Source organism: Protopterus annectens, chromosome 4.part0 (genome assembly GCF_019279795.1).
Source record: "Protopterus annectens isolate FY-2018-M chromosome 4.part0, PAN1.0, whole genome shotgun sequence".
In the NCBI taxonomy this organism is placed as follows: Eukaryota; Metazoa; Chordata; order Ceratodontiformes; family Protopteridae; genus Protopterus; species Protopterus annectens.
The window spans coordinates 502,338,097-502,364,837 of NC_056733.1; the positions used below are offsets into that span (position 1 = coordinate 502,338,097).

Below are 26,741 nucleotides of genomic sequence, written 5' to 3' on the forward strand. Positions count from 1 at the left end.
AAAGTTATTCTACAATACCAGGGAGAGGGTGACATACTACAGTATGAGGGAGATAGTGTCATAATACAGTACCAGGGAGAGAGTGACATACTACAGCACCAGGGAGAGAGTGCTATTGTACAGTACCAGGGAGACAGTGTCATATTTCAGTACCAAGGAGAGAGTGACATACTACAGTACCAAGGAGAGAGTGGCATACTACAGTACCAGGGAGAGAGTGTCATTGTACAGTACCAGGGAGAGGGTGACATACTACAGTATGAGGGAGATAGTGTCATAATACAGTACCAGGGAGAGAGTGACATACTACAATATGAGGGAGATAGTTTCATAATACAGTACCAGGGAGAGAGTGACATACTACAGCACCAGGGAGAGAGTGCCATTGTACAGTACCAGGGAGAGAGTGTCATATTTCAGTACCAAGGAGAGAGTGACATACTACAGTACCAAGGAGAGAGTGGCATACTACAGTACCAGGGAGAGAGTGTCCTACTACAGTACCAAAGAGAGAGTGGCATACTACAGTACCAGGGAGAGAGTGTCATTGTACAGTACCAGGGGGACAGTGTCATACTACAGTACCAGGGAGAGAGTGTCATACTACAGTACCAAGGAGAGAGTGGCATACTACAGTACCAGGGAGAGACTGTCATACTACAGTACCAGGGAGAGAGAGTGTCAATGTACAGTACCAGGGAGACAGTGTCATACTACAGTACCAGGGAGAGAGTGTCATACTACAGTACAAAGGAGAGAGTGGCATACTACAGTACCAGGGAGAGAGTGTCATACTACAGTACCAAGGAGAGAGTGGCATACTACAGTACCAGGGAGAGAGTGTCCTACTACAGTACCAAAGAGAGAGTGGCATACTACAGTACCAGGGAGAGAGTGTCATTGTACAGTACCAGGGAGAGAGTATCATTGTACAGTACCAGGGGGACAGTGTCATACTACAGTACCAGGAAGAGAGTGTCATACTACAGTACCAAGGAGAGAGTGGCATACTACAGTACCAGGGAGAGACTGGCATACTACAGTACCAGGGAGAGAGAGTGTCATTGTACAGTACCAGGGAGACAGTGTCATACTACAGTACCAGGGAGAGAGTGTCATACTACGGTAATAAGGAAAGAGTGGCATACTACAGTACCAGGGAGAGACTGTCATACTACACTACCAAGGAGAGAGTGGCATACTACACTACCAGGGAGAGAGTGTCATGCTACACTACCAAGGAGAGAGTGGCATACTACAGGACCAGGGAGATAGTGTCATACTATAGTACCAGGGAGAGAGTGTCATTGTACAGTACCAGGGATACAGTGTCATATTACAGTACCAAGGAGAGAGTGTCATACTACAGTAACAGACAGAGACACCAGTAAATATTTGAAACAGAGAGCATAAACACTAAAGGGTGCAACAATATGACTATATAAAGGGCAGTAGACAATAGGCTGGAAACAGTAAAATAAGGTAACAAATGCAGCTAATGTTACAGTTGTGCTAATGGTCAGGTATAGAAGGACAAAACTATATGAAGGAAAATGTTTTTACATAATAATCACTTACATCAAGATTTTTTTTTTTCATTCACTGTGCAGTTCTATATGGGCTGATATATAGGACCATACAAATGATATAGGTGTTCCATGCATTCATAAAGTATTCTATATTGTAGATGGGGATCACATCACTTGACTGATTATACTGTCACTGAATAAATAACACTGAAAGATCCTTTCATTGAAAAGTCCCATATAAAGAAACTGCTCACCCTCTACTTATTTTCTGGTTATAGTCGATTATTCTTTTATTCAGAATTATGTTCCTCTTAGTTTACTGTATACTAATTTTTATTGCAGTAGAGTTGCTGCAAATGTGCTATGAAGGTGATCTGCTTTTCTCTTTTTTTCTTTGTGTTTACTCAAATGTTTCTGTAGAGTTGTGGTGTAAAGGAGCACAGGGTGGTTGCCCGCCCCTCCCCCACAGTCTTGCAATAGAGTATTTACCTTTTTTACTGAAACAGGCTCTCAGTGTTATCTATTCTGTAACAGTGGTTTTACAGAAATGGCCTGAACGCATATAGGTACAGAAAACTCTTAGTTAACTGGCACCTATGGGGATTTGTAGATGCTGGATAACTGTAGTTTCTGGTTGCTTGAGAGTTACTATTAAAAATAGGCCTGACTAATGCTATACCCTATACTATTTGTTTGGTTTGACTTGTTCGTAGGTTGGGGAGAGAGGGAATTTATTCCTATCTGCCTTTTTAAAACTCTAAAACTCTAAAAACGTAAGGTGTGTTTCTGCAGGGGGGGAAACAAAAAGTGCAACACATGAAAATCGTACTGTATTTCTTTGATTTTTTTTTTTCTGGATGCTTGAGTTCTGGTTAACTTAGAGTTTACTGTACATAGAAGGAAACATACACATTTTATTCTGTGCTATTAAACTCCTATCAAAAATTAATGTTTGTTACAGCACTGGTAAGCAAGACATATGCTTTTTTCCTTAATATGCACTACAGGATATTTAGCAAGCAGTTTAGTAGTTCTTCCATCCATGTTTAAGTAACATCCTTTTAGATTCAAATCTCTGGTTCTTGCCACTTCTTTAAAAGAAAATGTTGTTTAACACCTCTTCACCAATCTTTCATTATGCAAGAATGGAGAAAAACAGCCATCACACTCTCACCCCCTCTAATTCTTTGTTACTTTACAGAAATCACCTGTAATTAATTTTATTTATTACTATTATTTATTTTTTGTGTTTTAGTTTTGTATAATACTTTAAACATGTCCCCGCACTGCAAAAAAAAAATTAACCACGCCAGACACTCATTACCCAGACAAAAGCTACAATGTCTGACAGAGTCAAAGCTTGGAAAGAATGGCTTAAATTTAAAACTCCCTGTAACCTAATTAACTATCACAACTAGAATGAGTCTGTTCATACAGTGAAGCATGCCTATTGGAAAGACCAAGAAGTACTTGAGTTTATACATTGCACTTGCTTATACATGCACTACTGGCAACCACAGATCACTTTTCAATGGAGCTGAGCACCTGTATAGCACCACCTGAAGTACTGCACACAATTATGGGGGCGTTACATGGATCAGGTTAGTGAAGGAGGTTAAAAGAGCAGTAATAAAAATCATACTAAGGTTTGGGAATTGGAGTATATAGGGCAGGAACTCCAGCCCTAAATGTGTACATCCCGGATGAGAAACATGAAAAAGTAGGCGTAATCTGGTTCCACAGTGTCCTAAAATGTCAAGAGCATTGAGATCAGGAGAAAAGATAGTGATGGGAGGAGCACACATCTGCGTACCTCTCAACTATCCAGATTTTCACAGAATGTCCAGATTTGTGCCTCATATTTTTGACCTGCGTCTCATAAAATTGTGGTTTTCTGGCAAATTGCTGGTAAAACATTGAGGACTGAAGTCAGAAAATAATTGCAGACATTTGAGTTTCAGACTCTATAATTTTCATAACATTCTTGGCAATGCAAAACCTGTTAGTGTATCAACATTCTAAGTTTGTAAGAGCAATATTTAAAAAGTGTCCCTATTTTTGGGTCTTTGTTCCCCCATTATTTGTGGCTTTGTCCAAATTTCTTGCTCTATGAGATTGAGAGGTATGCACACCAGGTAGGGTGAGGGGATTGCATTCAAGACTGTAAAGAGAAGATATTACTTTATAGAATGATTTGTGGATGCAGATGTAAGAAAAATAATGTTTTACTAGGCAGTGGACTATGTCTCCATGGAGAAATCCATGAGTATGTGAGATAGAAACAGTTTAAATGGGAAGAAGATGAAAAGGGTAGAGCAACTGTATAAATGTTATCTGTGTAATTAGGTGGATATTACACATTATCAGAGCTCTGTTCATCATCTCCATCACATCTTCACCTACATACATAAAGTTATTTCTGAAATAATAGCATCTTTTACCTTACTAGCTCCAGGCAGGAGATGTAGTTTGACATATGGATCTGCTAAACCATTGGAGTCCATTGGTTTTAGACCCTGCAAAAACAGAAAAAAAGCAGATGATAGTTGATGAAGATGTCTATAACACAGATATACAATGTGCCCTAAATATTTGTGCACAGGTAGCATTAATTCCATAACTAGAATCAATCAAGTTTCTCTAAATAGATCATATTTCTCTTGGTAAGCCTGCTTGTTTGTAGAATAACATAAGTAACGTGGCTCATCTCATCAAAAAAGGATTCTCATCCAGAAAAAAAGAGGTCATTGTTCCCCTCTACTCATCACTCATTAGACCCATTATAGAGTACAATGCCCCTTTTGGTATGTACCTCACAAGACATCTACAACAACTGGAAAGACCACAGAAATACCTCACAAAGAGGATTACTGGCCTCAAACAGATGCCCTATGCAGACCCTCTCAAAAAACTACAGCTTTACTCCATCGCATATCGCCTACTCAGGGGCGATCTCTGCCTAACATACAAAGCTATGTCAAACCCAGAGCTGTTGGACATGCTCCACTTAAAGAAATCCCAATCCTTCCGAGCTACATGCTCTAGGGACCTAAACCTTGTCACCACAATAAACAGAACATGCTGGAGGGATAGATTCCTGTCCCAGAGACTTCCCATACTCTGGAACAGACTACCTATCTATGTCAAACAGAGCTCCTCATTAGCACTCTTCAAGAAAAATCTTGATGATTGGATGGGAAATGGGAAATTCAACCCGGGGATCACTTCTGTGGCTCTGCTTGACAGGGACACAGGAAAATAATTTTCTTGGGTGGCAAAAGCTAGGGTACATTTTTTGGCTAGGCTTGTATGGGCCCTAGGGCCGATAGCCTAGTACCTACCTATGAACCTAAAATATTCATTAGCCCAAATGATTCATTGCTCATTCTATGTGTAAGTTATGCAACAATCATTGTAACCAGTAGTCTTGCACTTACTTTTATTTTACAGCCAGAATATGTTAAATTGCTAATCTGATTTACATATCACATGCAACAAATTCTATTCACACACTGCTGCTAACATTAAAATGCTGCAGCATTTCAGAAAGACTGTCATATATGCATGAGCACACTTACTTTTGTAACCACAATTTATTCTTCTCTTTATGGTAGAACGTACCAGCAATGTACAAATGTTTTAAATGGTGGAATACAAGTAAAAATTACACCGTAACTTAAGTCATTCAGTATGTATTCTACATACCCATTCATAAAGACCGTCATGCTATAGTATTGCATTTCTGGTTGGATTTGTATCTCAGTGTCCCACAGCAGCCAGGCATCGCTGATTTTCCACACTGGTTTTCATGTAATCAGTGTGACTTTAACTGCACAAAGGTAGCATATGATCCTCAAGTCTACCTTACATAGCTGTTATACCATCTCGATCAAACCTCAGTAAATTAGCTGATAACTCCTATACATATATAACATACTGCTCTTACTGAATTGCTCTTTTAATAAATATTTTCAGCTATATGGTGCCTCTTCTGCCTGGAACACATACCTTGTTATTATAATAAATGAAAATATAAATAGATAAGACAAAAAAAAAATAAATAAATAATCTCCACAAAACTCAGGTCCTAGTAAAGAGCCATCATCTTCTTCCTCTTCCATGATTGTATGCCCTTCACTGTGATGCAATTTGTAATAATTTTCCCTTTAAATAGTATACCAAACAACAGAACACAAAAAAAGTTATAAATAAGTACACAATGTTGACGAACTAATCTACTGGAAATTCATATATATGTATGTTTTCTTCCCAGACTACAGCATGGTATTGACAATATCAGTTCACACAAATAATTTAAAATATAGAGGTTTTACAATGAGATGAGAAGAAAAGATGCAAAAAGGTAAGGTTACCAAATACGGCATTGCAACTATAGCACTAAAAGTGTTTCTCAATTCATACCACCTAAAGAACTAAAGCAACGGGCAGCTGGATGAGATATTAGTAACAAAGCTTTGAAAGACTGCAAAAGTAGTTCCAGGGTGACAGTTTATTTTTGTTAAGAAGATGTTTTAAAAATGCAATATTATGTCAGTTGTACAAATAAATGTTTTTTTTTCATAATTTTATTTATTTAAGGGCAATAATAAAGACAATAATTTAGAATGCACTCATGGGTTAGACTTCCTTATGGGAACAGCGACAAAAAACATTGTTCTTAAAGATTTATCATATATCTTTCTATTTAAAATCTAAATTTATTTTTAGAAATGTTGTGCATTCAAAAATAAAATAAAACATATCCATAGGGACTATTTTGAGAGTTTTGTAAGCCTTTAGATTTAAACAATGTAAAAAAAGAACAAGGAACAGATTAGAATTTAATTTTATCACAGTCTCAAAAGAGACCATAATGGAAAAGTTGATTCAAACTACTCTTATTTCCTGGGGAGGAAAAGCATGTTTTTGTTATCTGTACCACCATGACCTGCATTTTGAGAAATAATGGCATGATAATTGTAAACAACAAAAACACTTGATGAAGAAATGAACCACCGCTACCCAGTGATATCACTGCTCCAATTGTGTTAAAAATGTGTTTATTCAATACTCCAATTTTGAATAAACAGCCACAAAGACAATTTGGACTTCAATAAGAACCAGTTCATATAATACAAGCTAAAATAGCAGCTAATAACAACACCAATACTGTAAACTCGTAGCGCCTCGGCCAAATAGCCTTTACAGAGTAACTAAAACATTCCTAATATACATCTTTATATAATGAACATTAATTAACCAATTACATACTTTTCTAAACAATCTTATTATCAATTATATTCATTAATACAACTGCTAAATAAATACTATTTCTATTTAATACATTCAAACATATCTATTCTAAATAAAACTTTTCCAATTGCATTCCCGATTAAGTCCTATGGGTGGCAATGTACTATATTTAAGAATTATAGTAGATTCCTTCTTCCTTAAAAGATACTTCATCCTATTTTCACTTATATATTTAACATTAATTTGTTCTAAAATAGTAACTTTAAATTTTAAAGGGGTCCCTCCATGTTTTTTATTACTATGTTCTACCAACGGACTAAATATTTTATGATTTTTCATATCTCTAACGTGCTCTTTTATTCTGTCTGTTAAACTTCTTTTAGTTTCTCCTATATAACATTGATTACATTCACATTTAATAGCATAAATCACCCCCACACTTTTACATGTAAAACAACCTTTTGTTTCAAATGTAATTCCATTTATTTCCTCAAAACTATTAGTAATATACTGACAAACAGAACAATTTCCACATATTTGTGTTCCTATATTTACAATAAAATTCCCTATATTTTCATTTGTTTTTTTGTAAATACTATGCACTAAGAAACCTTTAAGACTTCTAACTTTTTGATAGGAAAACCTAAGCTGTATATTCATAAGTGAAGGTACTTCCTTTTTCATAGTGTTCCACAAACCTTTAATACATTTTTGTAATATGTCTAAAAAATAGTTTATTTGGATGCATGAGCTATTGTTTGTTCTAAATCCCAAGTTTTATTCTCATTACTCCACCAATTATGGTTATATTTTATTTCACCATTTCTTAACCTGTGTCAAAACACTTTATTATAATATTCTTTAACTGTTAGTTCAGTATAACCTCTTTCTATAAGCATGTTACTTGTTTCTGATGCCTGAACTTTTGCATCTTCTAAATCACTGCACAATCTTTTAATTCTTAACATTTCGCCATATGGTAATGATTCGATTGTATGTGCAGGATGACAACTATTGCCATAGAACACATAATTAGGTTTATCAAATTTTCTATATATGCGTGTTCTTATTTGCCTGTTTGTCATCCCTTCTAATGTTAAATCCAAGTAATTCACTTTATTGCCTTCTTGTAGACCATCATATTTAATTAGAAATCTACTATTATTTAAATATTCAATAAAAATATTAACTTGATCTTTTCCACCTTTACAAATGAATATCAAATCATCTATATAACGAAAATAAGTCACAACATATTTTTTATAAAATGAACTCCTGTAAATATAACTGTATTCAACCAGGCCCATAAAAAGATTTGCATACATGGGGGCAAATGCTGCCCCCATTGCTGTCCCGTGTAACTGCTGAGAAAGTTTGTCATTAAATTCAAAAATGTTATTAGATAAGCAGAAATGTATCAGTTCCTTAATATATTGAGTTTTAGGGCTGTCCCCCATGAAGTAAATAAGTGCTTCCATACCCAAATGATGTTGTATACTAGTGTATAGTCTAACAACATCTATTACCAAAAAGTACATATCTGATTGCCAGCATATCTGCTTCAATTTATCCAACAAATCAAAAGAATCTTTGATATATTCTGGCAATTTAACCACTGTATTAACTAAACATTCATGTAGTAAACAGCCCACATTATATGTAAAGGAACCAATAGCAGAAACTATAGGTCATCCTGGAGGATGTGTTGCATTCATGTGTATTTTAGCAAGACAATAAAATTTAGCAATCACACTATCTTTGCTGCTAAATTTGTCATTAACATCTTTTTAAGAAAAATAATTTAAACATATTCCTTTATGTAGTAATCGTTCATAATCATTAATTGCCTTTAAATATATTGCTTTGGACATTTGGCAATATATATTAATATTATTTAAATGATCCATACACATCCTATAATAATCTTGAATGTCCACGATGACTAATTTACCCCCCTTATCTGAGGGTTTGAAAACCAAATTCACATTTTCACTTAACTGTTTCAAACTTAACCATTCCTGCTTAGTCATATTATACATTCTAGCTTTTTTATTAAATTCAGTCAATTCCTTATCTAACATGACATTAACAGTTGTATTAAATCGTAAAATATTTTCATTTTTACAAGGCGGCATAAACTTGCTATTAACTTTAATACAAGACATATCTAGTTTACTATATGCATTAGCTTCTATGTCTGATTCACATGAGTAAAAACTTTCATCAGATTTAGAATCACTTGTATTACATGATTGTATATTATTAATCGTTTTAGTTTCAAAAAAATATTCCTTTATGTGCATTTTGCGTACTAATTTGAAAATTTCACTCTTCAATTCGTAAGGTCTAAGAATTACTGTTGGAATAAATTTTAGACCTTTGTTTAAAACAGACATTTCCCATTCATTGAATACATAACTAGATACATTAACAACATAAGGGTCTGAATTGACAGTCCATACGTGACTAATATGTCCATTTTTCATGTTTGTTATATTGTCCATGACTTTGTTCACTATTACCACCTTGTCCAAACCATGTTCTTTGCTTACCAGCTCCTTTGTTGCTAGTTGACCCACGAAATGTTGTCCTGAAAGAGTCACCTTGTTGTGGGGCTGGCAAGCGTGGAAACTGTTCTTCCTTATCTCGTTCATCTGCTGAAGAAACCGCACTTTCTGCCGATGTATGTCTGAGTGCTGCTCCTTTGCTTCCTGTTCTCTTTGAAATCAAACTTTATGACGTGTAGACTGTTGATTGGTAGAAAGCACAAATGCTTTCTTCCTTTCATAATCTCTCAAGTCTCGTTGCAATTTAGTTTTCTTGCGATTAAGAAGTTATTTTTCATAGGAAGCTAATCTACCATTAATGTCATTAAGGAAAGATATGATAATGTTGTTTATTGTTTGTATTGACTGATCTTCATACTGATTCTATTTTCATTCTTAATGATTGCATTTTATTTTGATGCTATTTTCTTTATATTTTTATTGTTTGTAAATTATAGAATTTGTAAATAGTGGGTGGTAAAAATTTATTTTTTAGTTTTGTTTTGCTTTAAAAAATAAAATAAAGCAAATTTAAAAAATGAATAGAAAAGGGTCCTGCCAAAATCACATGCCAGTTAATTTTAAACTGAATTATCTGACATAAAACTGCAAAAGACTACATCTAGAGACTTATGTAGATCATGTCTAAAATTCAGGCACTGTCCCTTCTAATATCTCGAATGAAAGTCATAATATATCAGTACAAAATTATGCACAGATATTGCCCATTGTGTTATTGTGATTTTGTGGAAAACTCATAATAAAATAAATCACTACCAGCTGTTGAAGCTGTCTTACTACCTGTGGCACAAGAATGAAAGCCATGCCAGGAGAAAATCCATACCCTCCTGCTATCATTACTGTTCTGTAACAATAACACAAAAAGTATCCTGATGTCAGAGTAGTAATATTTTGACTCATGATATGATTTATTTGGTTCTACTATGAAATACCATCTTAGTAAAAGCTGACATGCTGAAAGGATAAAAAAAAATAAATCCTGGAAGTCAAAGGGGAAAACAAAATATTTTTATCAGTGTTTTTGCATGGGAGCAAGCCCCCACACCCCCAGTCTTATAAACACCAGCTCCATGGTCAAACCATCTCAAAGAAGGGAGAACTCTCCTTAAAGAAGTGAATCATTGCCAGTGTACACTTTGGAACTGCGCCAGCAATGATTTCCTATGGGAACAGTGTTTGGTGCTATGTTGCTCGTCTTTTTTTTTGCCTGCAAGCTACTGATGCTGGAGCAATTTCAACTTGAGCACGTATAGGGGAGCCAATTTATTCACTATGGATAGAGAAACATAAATTAAAAGAAAAGATATGTTACAGAAGTTGACCCTTGTCAACAACTTAAAGGATAACCATCTGATTAATCTCACCCAATATATATGAAAGAGACAAACTCAGATCAGTCTCTGAAAATACACGACTGCTTCTTATTCTGAGTAGGATTTAAAAACAAAAAGCAATGGCGTGCATCTTGTGGACTATAAAACATAATGTTCATGTTGCTAAAATACATACACATTTTCCAAAATGTTCCAGACTTGCAAATATGTGCTGTTAAATTCCAAGGAAATAGCGATGATCCTCTCATTTATTATTAATTATTATTATTGTTATCATTATTTATTTATTTAGTTAGTCATTTATTATTAATTATTATTATTATCATTATTTATTTATTTAGTTAGTTAATTATTGCTATTCTGACGTGTAGTTTCATTATAGCTCCAGCATAACACTATGACTATATTAAGGATGGAAACACAGCTAAATTCTCATTTCTATAGTAGAGGACTACCCAACATATGGCTGCACCATCAATTTATTGTGGCTATTGTGCAGTGATAAACCTAATGTCCACTAAAGATTACGATTTCCAAAGGCTGCATTAAAAATTTGGAATTAAACATATTATGCATATACGTGTTGCCTCCCACCTGACATATATTGAAGTATAGTTATCTCAGTTTATTAAACTGCTTTAGTTTCTTGTTGATTACATCAAAATGTGTTGAATTCAGATGGTCTTTGAACTTAAGACTTCCCCCAGGTGAGTAATGCAGCAGTCCAGGAGTAAATGATGAAGCCAGGGACCTTTTTTACAGGTTAAGGGAAAAAAACATCAAACTATTTTATTATTATATTATTGGGTGGCACAGTGATGCAGCGGTTAGCATTGTTGCCTCACAGCAAGAGGTTCTCTGGTTCGATTCACAGCTGGGGTGCCTTCTGTGTGGAGTCTGCATGTCTTCCTTGCATAAGCGTGGGTTTCCTCCCAAAGACAAGCATCTGGAATGTTTTTTCCTGGGCCTCTGCTGAAAATGGGCTCTGTCCCAATCAGACTTTGTGGTAAACAAATGTTAAATAAATACATTTCAAGTGAGTTCACAAAGTACAGAAAGTGCATATGCCTTAAGTGCAAGTCAGTCAAAATAGTGAAAAGGAAGGACAGTGATCAAGCAGGCAGGGTGTGCCATTGATCACCATGGAATTTAAAAACAGCTTGGAAAATGATTCAAGTCTACCTCTATTTCATCTCTAAACATTTAATTTCCTCTGGACAATAATTACAATTCATGAGTTGCAGCTGCAAACAAGTACTGTTGAACATTTTGCATTTAAATAGAGGAAGTAACTAGCAGTGGGAGATGCCTAAACACCATATAGGAGGTGAATGCCAATATTAAGTCAGAGTGTATCAATTTATAAATAAAATAATTTGTTCGCTCATCTTCACAAATCTAAAAATATTTACAAAAGGCAACCTAGGAGAATAGATAATTGTGTGACTCATTTATTATCACAATATGTAGCTTAAGATTATGAGACTCAAGCCCAGGGAATAGAGGTAGCATACTTAAATGCACTGCCTTACTCCTCAGGCAACAACACGATTATATGAACGACATATACAGGAAAATGAAGGTGTGATGGGTGTATTCATAAAGCCATTCACATTTCTGCAGGACAGATTTATGCAACCGAGAACACTGGACAGTTTTTTTTTTCAAGTTAACAACGTTTATAGTAAAAAAAAAAAAAAAAAAAAAAAAAAAAAAAAGTACTGCCATACTTTACTTGTGTGGGTCTTGACCTTTAGGAGGAATCCTAAAATGAAGTATTTGCTATGGGTTTGACAATGACACAACTATGAATACCAGCCCCCAAAGAAAATGTTTGTCATGCAACCACAACAAAACTATTAATCATTCAATATATTACTCTGTTCTAAATATATAATGTGGATGATTACTGGGAGATGATTTTACATATAAATTTATATTAGTGACAGATCTTTTTAGAAGACATTTTGAGCTGTTATACATGTCCTATACGTGATAGGGTATGATATGCTAGAATATTAAAATAGAGGTTTGTTATGTCACTTGCTGAATCTCTCTCAAAATACATGACAATTGTATCCCAGGAATTCCTGTATGGTCTAAAGCAATGTCACATGATACATACGTCACATACCTTTGCTCTCATTATGGTGCAGTGCAAAGAGCTGTTCTCCTGGTCATGAAATAAACTGAATTCCAAAGATCCTAGTGTGGCTATAACAAAAGGAAAAATACAAAGGTCATGATAATGGACTTAGGACAGACACTTGTATTGCTTCTCAGTTTCTTATAAAAACGTATTTTTACAGTGCTGTAACCAGACAGCAACAAAAGGTCATCATGTAAGCATTCTTCAAATTCTTACTTGACACAAGCTACAATTTTTAACTTGGAAAGCTATTTTATTACTTACAAATATCTTAAAAAACTAGCTGAGCTTATTTACTAGGATCATTTTTATACAGTCACACTAGTCTGTATTATACAGATTAAAGGAAGCAAAGTCACCATTATAGAGTCAGAAGACATTTCAGTTTTAAAATGTACCACTGTCAAAAGGCTTCTGTATTGTATTCTGATTTTGCAAAGTCATTCTTATTAAGCACACAGAAACATATTATTAAACAATTTTGGAAGTTTCATGCTGAGCAATTTTTGCATTTTTTCAGAGGCGACACAAAGGCGCTCCCAGAAGTTAGATAAAAGGTAATTAAAATCTTACACTTATGCTGTATGCCCTTAGGGACTGAGTGAATGCATCATGAATAAGCCTTTAACCAAACCCTTCTGTAGAGTTAAGACAGTGCAACAATTGGATTAACAGGCACTTACATCATAAGGATGTCAAATCATTTTACTTGTATTTTGTTCTTATTTTTTTTCCTTATAAAGGGCAAATACAAATTGCAAATGAACTTGGTTTTAACTTAACTATAGGCTCAAGTCTGCTGTTTGACACTTTTCCCACAAAAACATTATTTCACACATTTTTTTATTAAAATATTACAGCAGTCACCATACTAACTCCAATGCTCTCACCAGGATAGCAAACGTTTGCATTAATAGTATGGCCTGCTTTGGTTAAAACTACAGACGACAGGTGCACTAACCAGCATTTACACTGTGTTACACATTGCATTCCAGAAAAAGTGGTTTATTCCTCCTTTGTTATGAAAATACATGCTGAGATTTTCAAAATATATGCCTGTGTTTTTTTTTTATTCAAATATTGGTGATCCTCTGAGATGCTACTTGCAAAAATATATTATTAAGTGGCTGTTTTTCTATAAGGATCCTTTTGAATCATCCATGCACTATTCATCTTTGTAACTGTCTTACATAGTTATTGACTGCTCTTAATGTTTGCTTGTGCAAATTCTTTGCCTCACTCCGTTTCCCACTATTTGCTACCATTTCCATATAATCTGTTGTGGAATAACAGTACTCATTTTGCTACAATTACTGAAGAAGCATGAGTCTATCACTCTTTTAGTGATAAACATCCCTCATAAAGGTGGCATACTATTAACATGCCTTTCCTCTGTACTGCCATTACTCAGGGGTTGTGACATTTTCAGTTTGTCTTCAGCATGAGCGATAAGCTGTCAATTTGTGTTGATCTGCTGAACTGTAGACCTTATATTTTCAGCATCCTGTGTAACTACTTCCCAAATCAGCTTGGAAGCAAATTTATCAATTGCACATTAGGACTTGTATTTCTTAATGCACAGTCATGCTACTATACATTGTTGATATAGCTCAAGCACTGACTGTTCTCAAATATTTTGGTATCAAGCTGGAGAGTAATCTAGATTCTAGCATAGTATGACTAGGGTGGGGTGAAGGGGAAGCCTCTCAAGGTGCAAAGTGTTAGCAGCTACAGTTAGCACACAGAGATCAGTCTTAAGTACATTACCAGCATTCAGAAATATAAGTCGGTATTGCATTTGCAGTCAGAACTGAAGTGTATTAGCACTCTGTGTCAGGCATAAACTTTAGCAGTCGCTTTCTAAAAATGTAGCAAGCATGTTACCATGGTTTAAAAGGACAGAAGAGCTTTTTGTTTTTGTTCCTCAGAGTTGTGTGCATATATCTGGAGGAATGAACCTGGCTTATTATTGACTATGAATGGCTCTTTTTTTTCTTTTGATTTACAAGTCAGTGTATTAAAACTTGTTCTATTGTAGCATAATTTCACCTTTATGCTAACAGTGGCGATAAAATAATTTAAGTAAAATAAATATTTTTAGAGTACTACCTCTCCAAATAATGCATATAATTTCTAGGAATCAGCTATAAAATATCTTTGTGAGAAAAAAACAAGTATTGGTAGTATATGCATTTTAATGTACTGATACAGTTAGTGGGTTAAATTATAAATGCAAATACTTCATTGTGTCACTTACATTCCAGTCTTAGCTAGTAAAGCTTATTTTGAGTTGTTTTGACAATTACTAGTAATGGCCTATCCATGATACTTAGTCACAAGGGATAAAACATTATACTGCAACCACATACAAGATAAACACACACATAACCCTAAAAAAATGCTGGTCTTCCAAATCATCCTTACTCAAACCTGGAAATAAAAAGGACCCCTGCCCATGCCTAGAGCACCCCTCTTCAAACAGCTACTAATTGCAAGACATTTTTCATAAAAAGCATAGCTAAATTAACCTCAAACTCCAATAACACCTCCACTTCTTTTCCACTAAACTCCCCAAATCCTGCCCCTAATAATCTCCAATCCTTCTCCACCTGACAAGTTTGTTTTTCAGTCTGTTCCTACAGTCCTAATAAAAAAATTACTATTTAGACTCAAAGTTTGCTCAAAATTAGGTGATAACCTCCCTCCAGAGAACCTAAAATGTGCTGCTGATGCCAAAGCAAACCCAGTCAGCATCCTTATTAACAGATCCATTGCAGAGTCAAATCATTCAAACCTATGGAAATGTCCTATGTATCACCCCTTTGCACAAAAGATGGCATTCTACTGACATAACAAATTTCCAGCCTATAGCTATCTTGTCCCCTGTCTCAGAGTGCATTCATACAAGTTCCACAGATTCTGTTACAAAACAATAATTTCAGCAGTACCCAGCATGCTTTCTGCCCAGTGCACACTACATCTACAGACTTAGTATCATTCACAGACATTGTCGATAGAGCAAGAGATTCGGGAAAACTTGTATCAGCAGTTTTTCTAGACCTGTCAGAAGTTTTTGATATGGTCTCTCATTTGCACTTCTCAGACAACTTTCCATCCTTGTTTTTTCACCTCCTTCAATTCAATGGTTCTCCAGCTACATAGCTAACAGACAACAATCAGTAAAATGGCAAGGCTCTATCTTACCAAATCTTCTCACTGCTACTGGAGTTCCATGAGGATGCATCCTTGGTCCATTGCTCTTCAATATTTCAGCAATAATGTACATACTTCCTATTGTTAAGGCACACTCATTCAATGTGCAGATGACTGCACTATCATCTTCTCTTCAACAACCTAACAGCACCTGGTAGCATATAACCCAACAAGTATTTACCTTTGTTGAAACTTGGCTTACCAATGCTCAGCTCTTACTCATCCATAAAAAACAAAGCTCTACCTCTTCACTCAAAAATCTCACTCCTCCAGCAAAACTGTTTTTAAGATTTACTCCATCGACAACAGCAGCATTGAAATGGTCCCCCACACCAAATTATTTGGAGTCATAACTGATGATAAACTCAAGTTTGACCGAAACATCCAAAGCAGTATCAAAAATCCCCACCAAAAACTTGGCATGCTATAAAGAAACAAGCTCTTCCTTTGTACCCCAACCAAAATGATTCAAGCCAAATCCTACCTTATATCCGCTTTACTTTATGGTGTCCCTATTTTTACCAGACTTGAAAGATGTTATAACAAAATTGCCAAGTTCGCCACTAATGCAAATTCCATCACACACCACTATAAAACTCACTCCCTTCAGTGGCTTGAACTTCCCAGTAATCTTACCTATATACAGCTTATAATGGCACATAACCTTATTTATAAACCCTCAGCATGTCTAACACTTAATACATTACTCAGCTTATACATCACAAATAGACCTCTTAGATCCAAAAATAACTCCTATCCGTACTTAAATCCACCAGCTCCTCTGGTCAAAGCCTATACTCACACTCAGTAGCAAAAGTTTGGAATTCCCTTCCTCTACCCATCAGAACTATCTCTAACCTATCCTTATTCAAATACTCCTTAAAAGAATACTTAAGGAAATTCTGGATCTGCTCCTGCTCCAATCCTAGGCGAATCTACTCAGCCCCATTTTCTCCCCTCCTACAATGCTTCTCCCTAATATGTCTTTTCTCCTTCAACTCAGTCTTAACCTCAGTCTATTCAGCTTCCCACTGTTTCCAACATTTAATATCTGACTACCTATAGTCAGTTGCACCTCCGTTAGACTGCTCTCATATAATCTCCTTTCTTTTGCCTCTCTTATCCAAATTATATATTGCCTTATGGCACTGTATATACCTTCTTTGTTTTCCCTTTACTATTATTTCTTCATAGCATGCAAATTATGTACGTTATATAAATATGCCATTTTAATCATATGTTTATCATATCATATGTGACTGTGATTTTTATCTCCTGCTTCTCCTACTGTTTGGGCTATACCCTGTGTCACATGTCACCTCTTAGTTTTATTTTATATAATAGTCTGCTTCAAATCATAGGATTCTATTTTGGGAAACTTTTGTTATTTTAATAGATATCAATTTACACACTGTAATGTTGTATTTTCAGATAGTTATGGGTTTTTCTCCCTGAGCATCCACTGAAAAAGGGTACTTTTTGGCACAGTTGGACTTTCCGGCAAACAAATGTCAAATAAACAAATAAATAAAATGTATGTTCATCACACACACACACACACACACACACACACACACACACACACACACACACACACACACACACACACACATATCACACACACACGAACACACACACACACACACACACACACACACACACACACACACGAACACACACACATGAACACACACACACACACACACACACACACACACACACACACACACACACACACGCACACACACACACACATATCAAAGGCAAACTAGAACACACACACACACACATCAAAAGGCAAACTAGAACACACACACACACACACACACACACACACACACACACACACACACACACACACACACACACACATCAAAAGGCAAACTAGAACACACACACACACACACACACACACACACACACACACACACACACACACACACACTCATTTTACTGAGACCAAATCACCTAAAGTTCATTTCAAAAGGCAAACTAGAAAAAAATTCCAATTAATCTATTACATATTGGCAAAATGGTTGTGTGACTCATTTGCAGTATAATGCCTATGATCCTATTGTTTTTTGGGAAGTGGGAGGAAACTGAAGCACCCAAAGAAATCCACATGGATGCAGGGATAGTATGCAGACATCACAAAGAAAATATGCCAGCGGAGAATTGAACCATTGAACCTTTTGCTGTGAATGTGCAGATCTACTGACTTTACACCTGCCATTTATTCAAAAATAAAATGATAGATTAAATATTATGTTTATAATCTAATTTTGTGAATATTCTAAAGCTAATATCTGCATGTTCAGAATAAAGTTTAGTTATATTATGTATTTGCTATACCTGGTGTTCCAGATGCTAAAATATTGCAGTATATTCAATTGTTAAAATGTTGTTAGCTTTGATATTATAATTTTTGTATAATATTTTGTTTGGGGTCCCTGCCTCCAAATGTCACATGATAAATTTTGTAATATATAAGTATTAATAACAGCAGTATGCATGGATGTTCTGAAAAAAGCTTATCTTTTGTAATATTAAAAACTTTAGTTTATTCCACATATAAAATATTTGTATTGCCTTTTTTTTTATATACCTTCTTGTGGGAAGTATCCAAAGGGCATATACATAGATATAAGTGCAGACTGACTGTATGGCTGATAATATTCTGCTCAGAATAACATGATATGTGTTCCACTTTTAACTGCACATGAAATAAATATATTGTGACAGCTTTAAAATTATTATCAAAAGCATTAGCAAATATTTGTGTGACATCACTACATGTCCCCCAACATCTAAACTCAAGAATCAGGGATAAACTCAAAAATAATGCTGGGAAAGGTGCAAAAATAAGGACAGATTTTAACTACTGCTCTTGTATACTTAGAAAGTTGCTAGAATAAAAGATGTTGCATTAGCTGGATTTTCTGAGAGATATGAAATCTGAAACTCAAATGTCCACCATTGTTTAGTGATTACCATCTTCAATAATTTGCCAGAAAACACATGCATCTACCCTATCTATCTCCTAATATCCCTACTGTGACCACCCAGACAGACATACACATACATAAACATATGCACAAACATACATAAACATACACACACACACACACACACACACACACACACACACACACACACACACACACACACGCGCGCACACACTTTTACCAGAGGCCACTCATCTTTCTACATGCAGCCCCACACATTCACATATGCTTAAACCTCTCACCACCACTGTTTGATAAACTCCCTGGCACTTACCTCTGATATAATCTCACTCTGTGGAAACAATAGGTGAACACGAGCTTTTGGTTATAGTCATTAACACAGATGGTTGAAGTAATTTGTATATCTGTGTGATTCTTTAAATCCCTAAGCTAAGTAAATGTCTTAATGTAGACATTTGATTACCAAACTAAAAATCATTAGGAAAAACACAGACCTAATATGAAACATAAGTAGAACTATGTGTGTTTTATGGCTTGCTACTTCAGAAAGCTCTAACTGCTCTATATACTGAAACAGAAATTAAAACCATATCCTTCTTACTTGATTCATCAGAGTCATAGCTGTTTGCCTCTTCGTCTTCATCATCCTGGGGTTGCTGTTGTTGCTGCTGCCTCATGGATGAAGGAGGAGGAGCAGGTGGACCACTTACTGATGAGTAGGGTGCTGGCTGACGCATACTTCGCTCTTCCCTACTGGCCACTGGTGGTGAGTAACCACCTCCCCTTTCATCTTTTGCTGCTGGTGTGGTATAACCTGCATCTGCTGGAGCTGGAACTGTGGGTTGGTTCACTGAAAAGGAGAATTTACTATGTTAGCTGATGTACAAATATGGATCCCAAAACAGACAAACAAGTGGAGACTCACAATGAGCTAGGTTAGACTGTAGTATTTATAAACATATAAACATAAGAAAATGCCAGCAGAAATAGATCATGTGGCCTGTGACTCCTATTTCATTTCTGACAAACTTATCTCATCTTGTAGCAGTCTTGTGTTCTTCACCCTAAAATAAACATATGCCCTCTCCTCCCATTTTCCATTCCTTACTTCCTAGAAACTTCATATCATGTTACGTCCCTCCAGTCCTTTGGATGACTTATTCACAACTCATCATGGTTAAGATGAATGGCTGCAGCCATAACTCTGTCCCGAATATCTCTGCAAGAGCCAGGCTGTTCCATCTTAGTCTTTCTGACTTCTTTCATTAAACCCCCTCTGTTAAGTGATTTTATGCACTGAATCATTAAATACTCTCTGTTAAGTGATTTTATGCCACTGAAAATGCCATTCATAGGATGATCAGTGTGTTTAGCTATAATTCCAGAATGGGGGATAGTGTCTCCCCTTTTACCACTTAATTATCTTTTACACATTTTCTTCACCTTGCATCTCCTCACTTAGTCTTATAGGTTCATAGGTTCATAGGTAGGTACTAGACTATCTGCCCAAGGGCCTATGTAAGCCTAGCCAGCAAGGTTCCATGGCTTATGCCACCCAAGAAAGTTATTTTCCTGTGTCACTGTCGAGCAGAGACACAGAAGTGATCCCCGAGGTGTATTTCTTATTTCCCATCCACTCATCAAGATTTTTCTTGAAGAGTGCTAATGAAGAACTTTGCTTGACATAGATGGGTAGCTTGTTCCAGAGTATAGGAAGTCCCTGGGACAGTAATCTATCCCTCCAGTGTGTCCTGTTTATTGTGGTGACAAGCTTTAGGTCCCTACAGCGTGTAGCTCAGAGGGATTGGGATTTCTTTAGGTGTAGCATGTCCAACAGCTCTGGGTTTGACATAGCTTTATATGTTAAGCAGAGATCACTTCGAAGTAGGCGATATGCTACGGAGTAAAGCTGGAGTTTTTTGAGGCGGTCAGTGTAGGGCATTTATTTGAGGCCAGTAATCCTCTTTGTGAGGTACTTCTGTGGCCTTTTCAGCTGCTGCAGATGTCTTGTAAGGTACATTCCAAAAGGGGCATTGTACTCTATAATGGGTCTAATGAGTGTCGAGTAGAGGGGAACAATTACCACTTTTTTCCTGGATGAGAGCCCTTTCATGATGAGGTGTGCCATGTAGAAGGACTTCCTAACTACTGTTGCAATGTGACTATCAAAGGAGAGACTACTGTCCACCTGGGTCCCAAGGTCTCTTATTACGCATTCGGTGTTAAGTAGATTGCTGCCTATATGGTAGTTCATGGGTACAGAGTTTTTACCAAAGGGGATGACACTGCACTTTTTGGCATTGAGCTTGAGGCCATGGCTCTGACACCAGGCATCTGTCTCAGTGAGGACCTTCTGTATGATGTCCACATCATTTGGGGACTTGACTATGGCTCCTAGTTTGCAGTCATCTGCAAACTTCATTAGCCAGAGACCTTCTGTGTTAACCTGTACATCAGAGAAGTAGATACCAAACAGGAGAGGTCCAAGGACGGAACCCTGTGGTACTCCACTTGTCACTGCTTTGAAGTCAGATTTGGAGTCTGCAACTTTTACAGTGTGGGTTCTGTCAGTGAGCCAGTTGGCAACCCATCTTATGACTTAGGGATTTATACCTAGTTTAGTTGGTTTAGCTATAATTCCAGAATGGGGGATAGTGTCGAAAGCATTGGCGAGGTCAAGATAGGCTGTGTGAACCACCTTACCCTAATTCATGGCTTTGGTGACTGCCTCAAAGAAGTCGACCAGGTTCAGGAGGCATGATCTGCTTTTCACAAACCCGAACTGGGTGGGATCCAAAGTTTGGAGGTTACCAATGTCTTTGTTTATGAGTTCCATGATGATACGTTCCATGGCTTTGGAGACCAGGCTTGTCTGGCTAATAGGTTGATAGTTCCTGGGATCACTGGCGGCTCCCCCTTTGTGGAGTGGGATAACTGTTTCTGTGTGCCACTCAGTGGGTACAAAGCCTGATGCAAGGTTATTATTGAACATGGTGCTTAAGTGGGGAGCCAGTTCATTCTGAAGTTTGTGTAAAATGCAGCCTGGGATGTTGTCCGGTCCCATGGATGCTGTGTTTTTGGCTTTAGAGAGTGCAGCTTTTACCTGCATAGTTGTGATTACAGGGACTCTGCATTCTTCCTATATAGATATGGGCCCTTTAGGGGGTGAGAGGGGGGTAAAGTTAGCACTGAACCTATCTGCCAGGATGTTGGCAATATCAGTTAGTTTTGTAATTTTCATGCCTTTGTGCTATAACTCAGAGCAGATTTGGGTGTTGCCATCTAGATTCTTGACATAGCTATAGAATGCTTTGTGGTTGTCCTTGGATTTAGTGGCAATTTTGTTTTCATTGCTAGCTTTGGAGGATTTTATAAGGGATCGCAGCTTCTTACTGAGGCTGACCAGGGAGCTCCTCCACTCATGGGATTTTAGTCTCTTTTGCAATAGTTTCTTCCTTCTGTTGTACAGTTTGTTTATGGCAGGGGACCACGAGATTTGCGTCCTTTTTTTTGGAGGATAGCATCTTGGTTCTGTTTGGGATAGCACGAACCATGCACTTGTGTATGTGCTTATAGAGTGGATTTGTGTAGAATTCAGCAGTTGTAACTGTATTGTCCATCTGCATGGGTGTCATGAAGTTCACCACTTATCTCTTAAAAAGCATGAAGTTGGCTTTGGAGAATTTTATTACTGTGTTTTCCTTAATGGGGGGGTGGGGGTGAGGGCAGGATGTGGATATCAAGGGTGATAAGCTTATGGTCGGATCGGACCATTGAGGAGTTGACTTCACGTGTGGAACACCGGTCACTCATGTTGGTAATGACTAGGTCTAGGATATTATTGCCTCTGGTGGGGGTGTGGATAAGATGATCTAGGGCATTGGAGTTTATGAATTCCAGAAAGCGTTGAGCTAAGGAGTTGGTACATGAGTAGTTTTCCAAGTTAATGGTGGGGTAGTTAAAGTTGCCCATTATTAGGGTGTTTGGTTGAACCCTAATATTTTCCAGTACATCAAGAAAAGAGGAGTGGGAATCCTGGGGCATGGTGGGGGATCTGTAGCAAGCTACAATTTGGATTGCAGTTTTGCCCAGAGTTATTTGCACTTGGATAACCTCGGATGCATTATACTGAGCATCTAGCCTGGAGGTGTGGATATCCTTAATGAATATGGACACACCTCCACCTTTGGTGTTTCGGTCCAGGTTACATGTCTGAATAGTGTGGTATGAGTTATAGCCTGGTAGTGCAGGGGTGCTCTCTGGAGCCTTGAACCAGGTCTCAGTCACTGCACAGATATCGATGTTCTCCATTTTAAGGAGTGCCTCGAGTGAGTGCATTTTAAGATTTAGACTTCTAGCAATGAGTAGCATTACCCTCAGTTTTTGCTTGCCTGTTTCTGTTATGGTGGTGAATTTGTTATTTGAACCCTGCCTAAAAAGGCACTATAGGGGCAGCAAGAGTCTTAGCCAGTATCCGGAATCCCAGGGGTGACAGGTGCAGGCCATCTGTGGCAAAGCATTGTGGTCTGTCGACCATGTCATCCCAAGCAGACAGATACTGGATCCCCTTAGAATGACAACAGAAGATTAGCCAATTGTTGAAGTCAATCATTTTGTCCTTGTACTGCGGTATCATTCTGGGCGATGGCAGAATGTTACTCAGGGCTAGGGTCATACCTGCCTGGGCTACAAGATCGGAGAGCTCTTCCATGTCTCTTTTCATGTAGTCCAGGGAGGTACATCTCAGGTCATTCACACCAACATGTACAATGACAGAGTCATATTTGTACTTGTTGTGGAGTGACCTGAGTGCATGGGTTATGTGGCGGATCCTGGCACCTGACAGGCAGCTGACAGTAACCTTCTCCTTGTTTACCCTGGTGAGTGGGACATCAGTGTGCCTGACTATAGAGTCACCTATGACTAGTGTGTTGGGTACACTTCATGCCTGACTGAAAGAGAAGATTGACTTTTTATTTCTACATGCAAGACTTTTTAAAGCACTTAAAATATTGAGTGCCATAGGCGTTAGTTTCTGTACTATGTAAGAGTGTTCTGTACACCCATGTAAATTCTCTAGGTAATTTTTCGACATGAAGTAAACCAGCATGAGTTTACTAAATTATAATCACTTTACTGGTTCTTTGTTAAACTTTTACATTTTAGGCTAATATATTTGGTATTATGTTTGCCAATTTCTTCACTGTAGACCTGTAGCTATTCATATCCTTAAGTGCCATTAACAACTTCCCCATTTTGGTACTACATACAAACAGAATAATGGTAATTACTTCAAGTCTCATGTCCTATGGGGTGTGTGTGTGTGTGTGTGTGTGTGTGTGTGTGTGTGTATATATATATATATATATATATATATATATATATATATATATATATATATATATATGTATGTGTGAGTGTGTATGTATATATATATATATATATATATATATATATATATATATATATATATATATATATATATATATATATATATATATATATATATATATATATATATATATATATATATATATATATATATATATAAATATATATCAATATATATATACAGATATATATATATATATATCTATATATATATATATATATATCTATATATATATATATATATATATATATATATATATATGTATGTATTCCCCTTCAGAAGCTCAAATGGCTGAAATCTTGAAATGCATATGGCCAAAGCCATATGCTCAAATTTCAGAAGCTCACCTTGCTGAAAGGGGAAAAAAAACAACAAAACAATGTTTCTGCAGCCCCCCTGCACCCCGACATCCCCCGCTACTTATTTATTCCAACTCTGAGATCGCACTACAGTGCAGAAAGGGAAATCTCCCATTCTGTGCTGTATGCCAATCCCCATTCAGAAAGTCTAGCTTCTGAAATTTCAAGCATATGGTCTCGACCATATGCATTTCGAGATTTCAACCTTTCAACCTTCTGAAGGGGAACCATATATATATATATATATATATATATATATATATATATATATATATATATATTTAGAGTTTCACTTTACAATTCTGAAATACTGAAATATCGAAATTCAGTATCTCGAGACTGTAAAGCTGAAAACTGAAAAACCCGAAACCCCAAAAGCGTGAAATTCAAATTCACGACTTCCCATATACACACTCCACACACAAACAAGCACACATCCACCTTCCTCCCTACACTATAAACTAACAAAACACACACAAACACAACAAAACAAACACACGTGCTAACCCTACATATAAGCAGGGGGGCAAGCCCCCTTACACCCCCCACACCCCTGCTACTTATATATACTAACGCTGAGGTTGCACTAAGAACACGAACACACAAAAAACACCGGTACACATTCTACACTCTCCTTACACAAACACACATCACATACGTACAAATACCACCACTCGCAACACTTACACACTCACAATCTTACCTACCTCCCCTAACCCACACCTCAAAACTCCAAACACACTCACACACACTTAAATCCCTACCCAAAACCCCTAGTAAAACATCACTTACCTGAATCTCCAGCTACATCCACACCACGGATTCGCCATTTCCGCATTCGCCATTTCCGCACTCGGTAGTCTGCATTTTCACGCAAGTGCAGTTTCGACACTTCGGACTCGAGCTACTGAAGTTCGATATATCAGTAGTTCGGGAATCTGAAGTGAAACCATATATATATATATATATATATATATATATATATATATATATATGTAGATAGACATAGGTAGATAGATATAGATAGATATGTATGGGTTTAGTTGGTAATGCTGATTTGGCATAATATCAACATGCTTAACATTAACACAGTAAATCTGAATCACACAAGATCGACACAATTTTGCTTATGCCTAAGGTTACTTTTCAGCACATGCGATGCATAAAACAATGTCTTTTTTTTTCAGGGAGGCAAGCCCCCTGTACCCCCATGACCCCATCCCACATTTCCTGCTAAATATATATACTAACTCCAAGACTGCATGATCCCCAGGGAAGGGGCATTTTCCTTTCTCACACAACTGTACACCTTATGCAGTGTTGACCAATATGGATCAACCACACACAGGTCAGTCTAGGTATCTACCCTTTCCCCCCACTGTTACATGACCTTGGGTTGGGATATATAAAGACTTTGCAGAGGTGAGGAGTGAAGGAAGCTTGCCCCTGCATAGATCATGTTTTCTATATTTTTTAGATCTGGCATTTTTTGTTTTGATGTTTTGGAGCTGCTTGTTTCACTTTCAATATTCATAATGTGCGACATTCTGAATGCGATATACATATATAGATATACATATATATATCTATAGATACATGTGTGTCTCTCTGTGTAAATATAGTCAATAATCCCAATGCAAAACAATGAATAGCAAGACGTTAACAAATATTGACACTAACTGATCCTAACAAATAAAATTACCAAACGCTCCTCATCATCATCACTATCATCAACTCCACTATTTCCCATTTTCTACATGGGTTCAGGGTGTAGTGTCACCTATTGCCTTCTTTGACAGCTATGTCTGACTGTTGTAGGGCCTCTCTCACAAAGTCCTTCCATCTCTTTGCTGGATGCCCTCATTTCCTCTTGCCTTCTTCCTATCAGTCTGAAATCTTCTTCACTACATCATCTTCTTTCCTGCACATGTGAATGAACCACAGTAATCTGTTCTCTTTAACGTTCTCTGCAATTGGAG

At 36.8% G+C, this 26,741-nt stretch overlaps 1 protein-coding gene across 2 annotated transcripts in view; it reads right to left on the reverse strand.

Annotated features, from left to right (window-relative positions):
- The window catches only part of RPH3A (rabphilin 3A), a 1,850,086-nt gene that overhangs the window by 256,159 nt on the left and 1,567,186 nt on the right, over positions 1-26,741 (reverse strand). For both annotated transcript variants that reach the window (XM_044068420.1, XM_044068419.1), the window contains 3 exons: positions 19,613-19,861; positions 12,818-12,897; positions 3,971-4,045 (listed from right to left, as the gene is read on the reverse strand). In XM_044068420.1, the coding sequence (XP_043924355.1) occupies positions 3,971-4,045; positions 12,818-12,897; positions 19,613-19,861 (404 nt within the window). The remainder of the gene's footprint in view (positions 1-3,970; positions 4,046-12,817; positions 12,898-19,612; positions 19,862-26,741) is intronic.